This window comes from Somniosus microcephalus, chromosome 7, assembly GCF_052327205.1.
Source record: "Somniosus microcephalus isolate GS21.2 chromosome 7, FLI_Smic_1.0, whole genome shotgun sequence".
NCBI classification, from domain to species: domain Eukaryota; kingdom Metazoa; phylum Chordata; class Chondrichthyes; order Squaliformes; family Somniosidae; genus Somniosus; species Somniosus microcephalus.
In genome coordinates, this window is record NC_140993.1 from 254,983,064 (window position 1) to 254,995,352 (window position 12,289).

The window sequence follows — 12,289 nt, forward strand, 5'->3', positions numbered from 1 at the left end:
TACAAACTTCTCTCTTCCAAACAATGACATGGCCAATGAGAGAGTGTCACAGACAGTAACAGCAATGTGAAAAGCTACATATCTAGTATTTTGTGCAAGCTTTTTGGGCTGATGCAGAATGTGGAGATGGAACCAGCAGCGGCGCTGATGTTCCTGGCAGAAACATGGAGGCCTGGGTTAAACACGAGCAAGTGTTACAGCGCCTCTCCAATCATAATCTTGTTGACGGCTGAGACACATGTCCTTGATGTCAGACAGAGTGAACTGTGGCATTGAGTTTCCGCTCAACCGCGTCAGCCATGGTGGCACTCTCGCCTCCGAGCCAGGAGGCAGTGGGTTCAAGTCCCGCTCCAGGGACTTCAGCACAATATCTAGGCTAACACTCCATTGCAGTACTGAGGGGGTGCTGCACTGCCAGAGGTGCCATCTTTCAGAAAAGACATTAAATCGAGGCCCCGTCTGCCCTCTCAGGTGGATGTAAAAGATCCCATGGAACTATTTTGTCAAAGAGCAGGGGAGTTCTCCCCAGTATCCTGGCCAATATTTATCCCTCAATCAACATCACTAAAAAAACAGATTATCTGATCAGTACCTCATTGCTGTTTGTGGGACCTTGTTGCGCACAAATTGGCTGCCATATTTCCTACAACAGTGACTGCACTTCAAAAGTAATTAATTGGTTGTAAAGCGCTTTGGGACGTCCTGATGTGATAGGTGCTATATAAATGCAAGTTATTTTTTCAACAGATCTCCTGCAGCTTTTACTATAATGATGAGAGACAAGGAAAACAACTGAAAAATGTTGGCATATCATCGGATGGCCACATTTGAGCATGCTCACTTGGGCAAGGTACACCTAATGTGCAATAATCTATCAACTAGTCTATTAGTGGTAGATGCTTAAAACAAGACTATTTTTAATAGGGATCCTCTTGTGTGTGTGTGTGTGTGTGTGTGTGTGTAAGGGGGGGCAAAGGGCAGGCCTTTGGGGAGCTTTGATTATCCTGTTGAACGATATAAATGCGAGTCTTGCTTTCAAATTTGTTTTAAATGCATGCAACCTAGAAGTCATTTAAACTTTTAAAAATAGCAGTAAAAAAAATGTTAACATGAATCCAGGAGTGCTGCTAATGAGACTCCCTCCTGAAGTATTCACACTTCAGTGCTGACGTCAAGGAAAACAAGATCTGCAGCGCGATTAAGCCCATCGCCTGTGCCGTTTGGATATAGTGACGTGTCAGAATGCTACATCTGCTGTCAGTTTAAGCAACCACTTCTATGTTGGAGCGCTGTGAGGACACACAAAAGGTTACGAGTTTGGGTAAACATATATGACACCTGCATAGAATTTCTTTCTTTACTTTTAATCTATATATAATCGTGCCTTTGTACCGTTTTGATACTAGATTCTTGCGTGAACCCGCAGCTCAAATTGCCCCTAGCCTAACTGACTGGAGCCAGTGACTTTTAAGGTTGGCCTTTGCTCGGGAGACCACTAGTGGCTGCTACCGAGATGTGCTGCTTTTCATGTCCACGTGGTTCAGATCCCGCCCCCTCGCCCTTTTCTGTTTACTGACTCTCAAAATGATGACTGGCACTTCTGCAGGCATTCCTCATCCAAAAAGGTGTCGGCACGCAAAAAAATATCTTTAAAAAAAAATAATAAACCCTTCTCTTCCTCTCCTCCCCAGCTTCGCAGGTCTTGGATTTGCATGTCAGGGTGCGCCTCTGCTTTGAGCTAATCTGCCAGCTCAACTAAAAGAGTTGAGGCAAATCTGGGGCAAGAGCGGAGTTCGGGGGAACTAATTGGATTCGCTCTTTCAAAGAGCCGGCACAGGCACGGTGGGCCGAATGGCCGCCTCCTGTGCTGTATGATTCTATTAAAAAGGAAAAGCGGCTCACACTAGAAAGTCGGCTTCAGTTTCTGAAGTGAATGCTGACGATTGCACGCGAACGACTTTGGATTGAAAGTGCGGGGCTCGACGTGTGGTATTGGTATTGAAAGGTCTACATATGGCATCGGGACATTCCAGTTTGTTATGAAAACCCAGTCATTTTATATCCAGTTGACACCTCATTAATCACATGAGACGCGTGTAACATCTTGAATAAATGCCAAGTGCTTTGAATTAGAATGTGTACTTTGGCATGGATTGCCACTACCCAGACGACTGAATTAGACCATTCAGATGCCTTTTTTCTCTCTCTTCCCCTGACCATTTCTGCCAAGAGAGAGAAAAATAATCCCCTCGTCTGCTCAAAATACTGGCATCGGTTAGATTTCGGAGCAGGGCAATAGATGCAAATGATGAATATTAATGTAAAATATTCAACTGCATTTTAAACTTTTTTTAAATAGACAAGTCAATACACATTGGCATTACTGACAGTGAATAGACGCACAGAGTAATCTCCCCGTGTCCAGACAGGACACCTCGGCAAACAACCAGACTTTACACACGTCTGCACTGTAGCACTGGGAAAGACCTGGGGAACACCGCCTCGGAGCCGCTAAACCCTCTGCAAATTCACTTCCAACCTTCCAATTCTGCATCAAGAATTGTGTTTTCCACCCACCCTCCCCAAACACAGCGCTGTCTTGAATATTACCCACCCTTGTAGATATAATAATCCACCCTTGTGAATCCTGAGTTCACAATACGTCACCAAATCAAAGGCAAACCCGCGTCACAGTATTAAAGAAAACTATTGTCTCAGCTAACAAGTACAAATAAGAAAAATAATGACTTACCTTCCTCTGCAGATTTCATGCTGCCTTGGAGACAAGACGATGAGGACCACAGAACAACTTTTCTTTCTTTGCTTAGCCCCAGGGGTTCCGCAGCTAGAAAGCGGTCTGTGAGAGATTGACAAAGTATCCAGTCAGTAGCATTCTGGTGCACTTCGCGTCTACTTGCTTGCTTTCTTCCTTCTGGTGGTGCTTGCTGCCACTGGTTGGAGCAGCCGTGATTCCCACAGTTGGAATGTTAAAATTGTGGGGCTGGTGCTATCCCGGCTGTGGGGCTGGTGCAATCCCGGCTGTGGGCTGTGGGTGTGGGGCTGGTGCAATCCCTGCCGTGGACTGTGGGTGTGGGGCTGGTGCAATCCCTGTTGCTCGGTGCTATCCCTGTTGCTGTGGGGCTGGTGCTATCCCTGCTGCTGCTCTTGACGGACAGGAGTTCCCCCGGGCAGGAGCTAGGCTCCACTGATGTGCAATGTGTGTGTGTGTGTTGTGATGGAGAGCCGCCAGCAGCTGAGACTGTGTCAGACACACTCCTTCCTTCCCTCCCTCCCTCTATCCCACTCACACAAACTGACGGACTCTAGGAGTCTTTAAAACAAATTAAAGCTGGAAACCAACTCCCCCATGTCTGCAAATGCGCGTGCACGCGCATCCCAACGTGCACAACCCCTACCGGTTGCGCGTGCACCCTCAGCAGCCCTTATCTGTGCACGCGCACTCCCAACCAGAGGTGCGCGGGTGCATGTTCTCATCACCCGTGCGCGCGCATTATGCGCGTGCACAATCCCCATCTGCGCGCGTGCAGGCTCAGTCTCCGTGCGCGTGCAACTCCCAATCCGCCTCTGTGCGCGTGCACTCTCCCCATCCGCCTCTGTGCGCGTGCACTCCCCCATCAGCCACATGTGCGCGTGCACGGTGCGCGTGCACACTCTCCATCCGCCCACTGTGCGCGTGCACTCGCCCCAGCCGCCACCTGCGCGCGCTCCGGGGTAAAGCCGAAACCAACCGAAGTGGGAAGCGAGTGTGGCGGGGAGAGCGGAGCCTAGCGGTGTGCGCCCCCTCGCCCTCACTGACTCACCCACCCACCGGCTCCGCCACCAACGCTGCTCGCTCTCGCTCTCGCTGCCCGGGCTCCCTTGGTGAGGAACGCCCGCCTGCCGCTGGAAGCTGAACTAACAGCAGCCACCTTACCTGTTACCTGAGCTAGCATCCAATCAGTAAAGGACAACTCTTTACTACCTAATTATTATTATAGGAACGCTTGAACTGTTACATCCAGGTTTATTATGGGCTGTCTGTGCAGCGAGCCAAGACAGGTCAAAACATATTACTAAGATGCACAATATTTTCAATAGGATCATCATTTGAAGATGAATGCATTTTATACAAGATTTTTTTTTAAATTCTATTAACGAATATATTATAAATCAGGGTGACACGAAAATCTTACATATTACAAGCTTTCAGAGGCGATTCCTTCACTGCTGCTGTAAATCTTTCTGTAAACAGAGTATTTTTGTTATATTTATAAATGAAAGGTATATTGTATTTTCCTCACTGAACTATTTCAAAAGGTTTTTGAATAACATGGATCTGATAATCCTGTGAAATAGTGGCTTTCAGAACATTTAATACTGGGGAAGAACTCAAATATATACTTTTTTTTAAAGCTACGTTTTCTTTTCTGAAAGTTAACATGCAGGTACAGCAAGCAATTAGGAAAGCAAATGGTATGTTGGCCTTTATTACAAGAGGATTTGAGTATAAGAGTAAAGACATCTTACTGCAATTATATAGGGCCCTGGTAAGACCACACCTGGAGTATTGTACGATAGCAAAATACTGCGGATGCTGGAAATCCGAAATAACAACAGAAAATGCTGGAAAAACTCAGCAGGCCAGGCAACATCCGTGAAGAGAGAAATAGAGTCAACGTTTCGGGTCGAAACCCTTCTACAGAACTCGAGTATTGTATACAGTTTTGGCCTCCTTACCTAAGGAAGGATATACTTGCCGGAGAGGGAGTGCAACAAAGGTTCACCAGACTGATTCCTGGGATGGGGGGGTGGGGGTGGGGGTTGTCCTATGAGGAGAGATTGAGTAGACTAGGCCTATATTCTTTAGAGTTTAGAAGAATGAGAGGTGATCTCATTGAAACATATAAAATTCTTACAGGGCTTGACAGGGTAGATGCTGAGAGGATGTTTCCCCTGGCTGGGGAGTCTAGAACCAGGGGTCACAGCCTCAGAATAAGGGGTCGGCCATTTAGGACTGAGATGAGGAGAAATTTCTTCACTCAGAGGGCTGTGAATCTTTGGAATTCTCTGCCCCAGAGGGCTGTGGAGGCTCAGTCGTTGAGTATATTCAAGACAGAGATCGATAGATTTTTGGACATTAAGGGAATCAAGGGATTTAGGGATAGTGCAGGAAAGTGGAGATGAGGTAGAAGATCAGCCATGATCTCATTGAATGGTGGAGCAGGGCTCGAGGGGCCGAATGGCCTACTCCTGCTCCTATTTCTTATGTTCTTATGTTCTTTTTCCTCCCTCTGGGTATATCCCTGGTCACCGTTGCCAGGTGTTGCACAGCAGCCTTGGGTGACAGTTTATTCTGCTGTTGAGGACCATCTTCAGAACCAAAGAATGACTTTGTTGTTACATGTTCCCCATTGTGTCCTGGCCAATATTTATCCCTCAACATCACGAAAACAGATTACCTGATCATTATCACATTGCTGTTTGTGGGACCTTGCTGTGTGCAACCTGGCTGCCGCATTTTCTGCATTACTATAGTGACTACACTTACTGTAGTCATTGGCTGTAAAGCACTTTGGGACATCCTGACATTGTGAAAGACGCTATAGAAATGCAAGTTCTTTCTTTACATCATTGTATAATGCCCGTTTTAAACCTACAGGTATGCAAGCTAAATACATGCTGATTCCTGGCACCTCACCCATATGAACAGGTTGATTGAAGAGGGGCAAGATATAATGGCCACACATGTGGTGCAATATGGAGGGTTACTGCACAGCACTATACATGTGCAGTACTTCACATGCTCTCCCAAGAGCTGAGGGCAGAAACCCTGTGGTTTTGTGACTCAATGGTTCCTGCATTTTCAGTCAGTCCATAAGAGGCCATATAGATGGGTATTGCCAGCTAGAAGGCCAGAAAAATATTGAAAAGGAAGTCTGAGATTTAGGAAGCTAATTTGGTGCTGAGGTGCAGGTTAACAGTCAGTAGAAGAGGAAATTACAATGAAACTATTATTTAGAGGTGGGCTCTTTTATAATACTGTACTAAAAGAGTTCTGGACATAATTTGGGGTGGGTTGAGCTTAAACTTTAACAATGGATTTCTGCCTCTGGCACAAAGAGTTAAGCATAATGGAGTTAATAGAATATTAAACAGATTGGTTACTGATGGAACGATTATTGAGAAATAATTTAATTGACAGATCCAGATGATATTGCACCTGTGGCATTAGATTGTTGGGAAATAACACTTGTCTCCATTCTACAAGTTTATGATAGATGGCATCATGTCACCGAGAACATTACAATACAGTGACCTCCAGTCCTGTCTGAAGCAGACAGACACAGTCTGATTCTAGTTTCTGACTATCGGTTCCCGATTGCCATTTTGCTCTTCAAACAGACCCCTTTCCAATAGGTACATCATTTGCTTTGTTTTTCTTCTTTTCAAACACTTTTTTTTCATAAAACACACGGGAAAGTAAGAATCACACTTTCAAAATTACAAAAACATCACAGTATCAAAGCAACATCCCGAAACAGCTTCAACTGACTTTACTTGACACTGAACAATTGCTGAAGTAGTCCTTTAAATCAACTCTATGAGCTGAAAAGTGTTTTAAATGTAAGTTTGAAGGACTATATAGTCATTTTATTTCTGTGTTGTGCTGAAAACTATGGTTATCCAATCAATCTAATTGGGCTGGAACTAGAAAGAAAGAAGAAAGACAGACTTGCATTTATATAGCGCCTTTCACGACCATCGGATGTCCCAAAGCACTTTACAGCCAATGAAGTACTTTTTGAAGTGTAGTCACTGTTGTAATGTAGGAAACGTGGCAGCCAATTTGCGCACAGCAAGCTCCCACAAACAGCAATGAGATAATGAGCAGATAATCTGTTTTAGTGATGTTGATTGAGGGATAAATATTGGCCAAGACACCGGGGATAACTCCCCTGCTCTTCTTCGAAATAGTGCCACAGGATCTTTTATGTCCACCTGAGAGGGTGGATGGGGCCTTGGTTTAACATCGCATCTGAAAAATGATCTATGTTCTGTACATTTTGGACTGAGTACAGTTCTCCTAAACATACAGTGAAATAACACTAAACATTGAAAGTCAAAATAGCTGGTATAATATCATAGGATTTAATAACAGAAGCCTGACTCCCATTAAATCCCATCAGAAAGCTGCCAGGTTCAAAGCAACTTACCAAAAAAAGAATACAATTGCCCCCACGAATGCCACTTGGATACGTTATAAACAGTAACACAGTCGGAATGTGTTTGAAAGGCATAATAAATGTGAAGGTGCTGGGGAGGTTAATGCAACGTTATTAAACCATTCAGACTTCACTCACACAGTTTACAGTACTATGCCTCCCAATAGGTATTGCTTTGTAACACCTCAGCCTGTGTGTTTTTTGATATGGAATACACTCCTAAGTGTCTTATGTTCTATACAAATATAATATATAAATATTTAGAAAGAGGTGCAGTTTTTGCTTTTCACAGTTAGAAATGTGTTGGCAATACGGCATGCCTCGTGATACATTTAGTATTCCCTCAGGTCAGCGTCAGACAAATCCAATATTTATTCAGGTCCTCTGGCATTAAATTGATATGGACTGGATACTTGGAGTGACTGCAAAGCAGTAGTCTCATTGGATTCAAATGATGTCATAAACCTTCATGATTTATAAGCGCCATCTGAAACCCGAGATGAGATTACAATCTAAAATCACTCGAGGGTGTCAAAAATAACACGTGCTGTAAAGTTCATGGAGGTTGTTCAACTCAATCATAGTTTTCTTTGTTAGCACAAACTGTAATAGAAGACACGTGCCGTTGATTCATGACAGTTATGACATAACTACTGCAATTGAATCAAGCAATAATCCACTGTGGAGAATTGGGACATAACATGGTCAGAATATACAGCATAAACAACAGCTGAAAGTGTGTTGGAAGTGAACTTGAGGGGTTCAGAGAATGCATAAACTACAAAAGTGGATCTTAAGTGGTTTACAGTCATTACAAGCCCCGGCAGTGTGCTCTAGCATGAACAAATGGCAAAGTTATATTTTATATTTAAATTTATATTTTTATTATACATACAATTTTGTACTATTTACCATTCTGGAGCTGTTCCAGTGTGAGTCTGTGTGTACCATAGCTACTACCACTACACCGCTGGGATTTTCTGTGGTGTTTGTATCGCGGCTGGAAGAACGAGCATTTTAAGCATTATTATGGAAGATGGGGGCAGGTGATTAAGAAGAAAGGTTTTGTGAGAAATTCCGTTGTACTCAAGCATAACACTCCTGTATTTTATGTAACTATTTAACATGTACTGACCATTGTTTTCTGGTTATTAGAAGCAGATTCTTTCTTGATAAACTAGCTGTGAGTAGATCACAATCATTAATCCATCAGTGAAGCTGTGATTATGTATCAAATACAGTAACCTGTCAATGTCTTGTCGTGACACTTGCAAAAACAACAACTTACATTTCTATAGCATCTCAAATGTAGAAAAATGTCCTAAAGCACTTTACAGAGGCCTAATCAGGCAAAAAAATGTCAAGCCAAGGAAGGAGATTTTAGGAGGGCTGACCAAAAGCTTTGTCAAAGTGGTATCACCTCCCAAACCCGCGACCTCCACCACCTAGAAGGACAAGGGCGGCAGGCGCAGGGGAACACCACCACCTCCAAGTTCCCCTCCAAGTCACACACCATCCCAACTTAGACATATATCAGCTGTTCCTTCATCGTCGCTGGGTCAAAATCCTGGCACTCCCTCCCTAACAGCACCGAGGGAGCACCTTCACCTCACGGACTGCAGCAGTTCAAGGCGGCGGCTCACCACCACCTTCTCGAGGGGAGATAGGGATGGGCACTAAATGCAGTGAATCTCTGAGTTGCTCCAGCACAGTGACAGCAGATCTGTCTTAAATCATTCCGGTTCTAGATCGAAAACACATGTTATAGAAGAAGAGCTTGCATTTCTGTAGCGCCTTTCACAACATCCCAAAGTCCTTCACAGCCAATTAAGTATTTTTGAAGTGTAGTCACTCTTGTAATGTCGGGAAATATGGCAGCTAATTTGCGCACAGCAAGGTCCCACAAACAGCAATAAGATTAATTATCTGTTTGTTGGTTGAGAGATAAATATTGGCAAGGACATCTGGGAGAACGCTCCTGCTCTTCTTCATAAAGTGGGATCTTTTACATCCACCTGAGAGGGCAGACAGGGCCTTGATTTAACATTTTATCCAAAAGACGGCACCTCCAACAACACAGCACTCCCTCAGTACTGCACTGAAGTATCAGTCTAGATTATGTGGTCAAGTTTCTGAAGTGGAGCTTGAACCTACAACCTTCTGACTCATAGGTGAGTGTGCTACCACTGAGCCATGGCTGACACTTGTTATAGGTAACGTTAATATCAATAATCTAATAGTAGTGCACCTGTAAGTGGCTTGTGAGCACAATGTTATGAGAGTCATTAATTACTATGGAGCTCAGCTAATGTTAAGTGATAGCCACACTGTACTGAGCCAATGTTGCATTCTAATTAAATGCCTGAAACAATGTCACCACTTCTTGCAACTGAAGGCAATACATCTGTTCAATAAAGACCAATACTTCACTTATAACATTATGTTTATATGCACCTTAATTATTATTGTTATGATACTGTGAATGTTTAAATTAGAACCACTGGAAATTCCCTATTAACTTATTGCAACTATTCCCATATTATTCATGCTTGAAATAACATGCTTCATCATTGCCCATTATCAACTTCTGAGATCATATTTATTATTTATACTCCCTTATGCCAGTGTACTACTTAATAAATAGAGGTTGTCAATCATGCAGAATTGAACACGCTCCACTGAAAGTATCCCCATGTTGGCACCAAGATCTTCCAAGTCAATGACCCTTGCTGGAAGTGTGTGTGTTCATTGTTGGGTGAGGAAGGGTTTGGGCTCACCTGTGATGCCCAATTCCTCGCAGCCTGCCAACACTCATTGTCAAGGTTCACACAAAGACACTTGGGAAAAGTTCCAGAGGGCACTCATGGAAATGTATTCCACAAAACAGCAGGGCAGGAGAAAAAATTGGTAAAAAGGAAAGAAGATAACTGTTAAGGGCTGGTTAACGATTGCGAGAGCCTTGCTAAAGGTTTACGATAAGAAATATGCAGCTTTCCTCGGGGGATGGAAGTGGAGGACGTGAAAGGAAATTGTGTCCTGAACTCCCATTCAGAACAGGAGTTAATCATATGAAGAAAAGGAAAAAGTGGATGTATCAGCACATCATTGCCAAAAGTGAATTGAACAGAACAGCTTCCAGGCCCCTAAAAGCAGGTATTGTGTTATTTCTTAGCTGAGTTCAGAGCAGCTATGGGAGAAGGCAGGCCATGAGTGAAGAAGGCACAGGAGGAGGCAACCACCTACAGACAAACTACTCCAGTCTCTGTTATTTGTGCACGATGCACTGTTAGCAAGGACACCATGATTCACATCTGCTCCATGGCTCATGAGAATCTTCAGGTACAAAGAACCGAATTGCCCAACTGGTGACAATGTCACTCCTGTCCTCAATTAGGCTACAAAATCCTTCCAGTCATCCACAGGTGACATTGCAGGAGTCAGTTCCCAGGTCTTCCACTGCTGTACTGAGCAGGCAACTGAGGCAATTTTAAAAAATTGTTCTTGGGGTGTGGGTAACACGGATAAAGCTGCATTTTTTATTGTTCATCCCCAGTTGCCTTGATTGTGGTGGGCCTCCTTCTTCATTGGCTGCCGATGGTGCTCAGTAGGGAATTCCAGAATTTTGACCAAGCTGCAATGAAGGAACAGCAGTAAAGAAGAAAGAAAGAACTTACATTTATATAGCGTCTTTCACAACCTTAGGATGTCCCAAAGTGGTTTACAACCAATTAAGTACTTTTTTTTGATGATGTCACTGTTGCAATGTAGGATCGTAGCAGTCAATTTGCGCACAGCAAGGTCCCACAAACAGCGATGAGATAATGAGCAGATCATCTGTTTTAGTGCTGTGGGTTGAGGGGTAAATATTGACCCCAGGATACCGGGGAGAACTCCCCTGCTCTTCTTCAAAATAGTGCTGTGAGATCTTTTACTTCCACCTGAGGGGGCAGACAGGGCCTCGGTTTAACAACACGAGGTAGAATTTCTGCAGGAGGTTCCCTGATCTTCCACCATAACGAAAGATCAGTGGAAGCCCTGGAGAAATGGAGGCAACAGCTGTTTCCCCATTTCCACCCAAGTTACGGCAAGAGATCAGGAGATCCCCCATGGAAATTCCAGACTTGTGCCTAAGTCAGGATGGTGTGTGAGTTGGAGGTGATAGTGATCTCACTGCCTTACTACATACCCATCTCTAATTGAGTTAAGATCAGCAGGACAAAGGCATTGAGAGTTTTTATTTTAAACTCTGGTAGCAGGACAATGCTTACTGCATACATGCAGCCATTTATTTGTCTACCAATAATACCATAGCTTAACTCAATAGGAAGAACTATTAATACATCATGACATAAATGGTATGTGACCCTTGGCCGGAAATCACACACATCAATGCAAATCACCCACTACATCTATCCCCAACTTCCTCGAATGTACCTGTTTCAATGGCAGTGGACCACCTGTGCTGGAACAACTCAGAGGTTCGGTGCTTTATGAAGATGTGCCTACTGTCGCTTGTACAGGTCTATGTGATGGCACAAGAGCCTGTAAACGGGCACTGGCGAACTGGCTGTGCCTGGGCTTTGTATGCATGTTACGGCTCAAAAGCATGAGCTCTTGAGGTCCTCTGGTTTATGAATGTAGAACAGTGGGATTTGTGAGTCTTTTGAATCCCTCCAATCATAGAAGATTACAGCACAGAAGGAGGCCATTCAGCCCATTGTGGCTGTGCCGGCTCTTCGAAAGAGCTATCCAATTAGTACCATTCCCCTGCTCTTACCCCATAGCCCTGCAATTTTCTCCCTTTCAAGTATCTATCCAATTCCCTTTTAAGTTACTATTGAATCTTCTTCCACCACCCTTTCAGGCAGTGCATTCCAGATCATAATAACTCAGTGTGAAAAAAATTCTCCTCATCTCCCCTCTGGCTCTTTTGCCAATTACCTTAAATCTGTGTCCTCTGGTTACCGACCCTCCTGCCAGTAGAAACAGTTTCTCCTTATTTAATCTATCAAAACCCTTCACGATTTTGAACACCTCTATTAACTCTCCCCTTAACCTTCGCTGCT

General features: G+C 43.9%; 1 protein-coding gene across 2 annotated transcripts in view; it reads right to left on the reverse strand.

Moving 5' to 3' along the window:
- The window catches only part of nfatc1 (nuclear factor of activated T cells 1), a 327,855-nt gene extending 324,580 nt beyond the window's left edge, over positions 1–3,275 (reverse strand). For both annotated transcript variants that reach the window (XM_085993629.1, XM_085993628.1), the window contains exon 1: positions 2,753–3,275. In XM_085993629.1, the coding sequence (XP_085849755.1) occupies positions 2,753–2,771 (19 nt within the window). In that variant the 5' untranslated portion in view covers positions 2,772–3,275. The remainder of the gene's footprint in view (positions 1–2,752) is intronic.
- Positions 3,276–12,289: the final 9,014 nt, after the last annotated feature.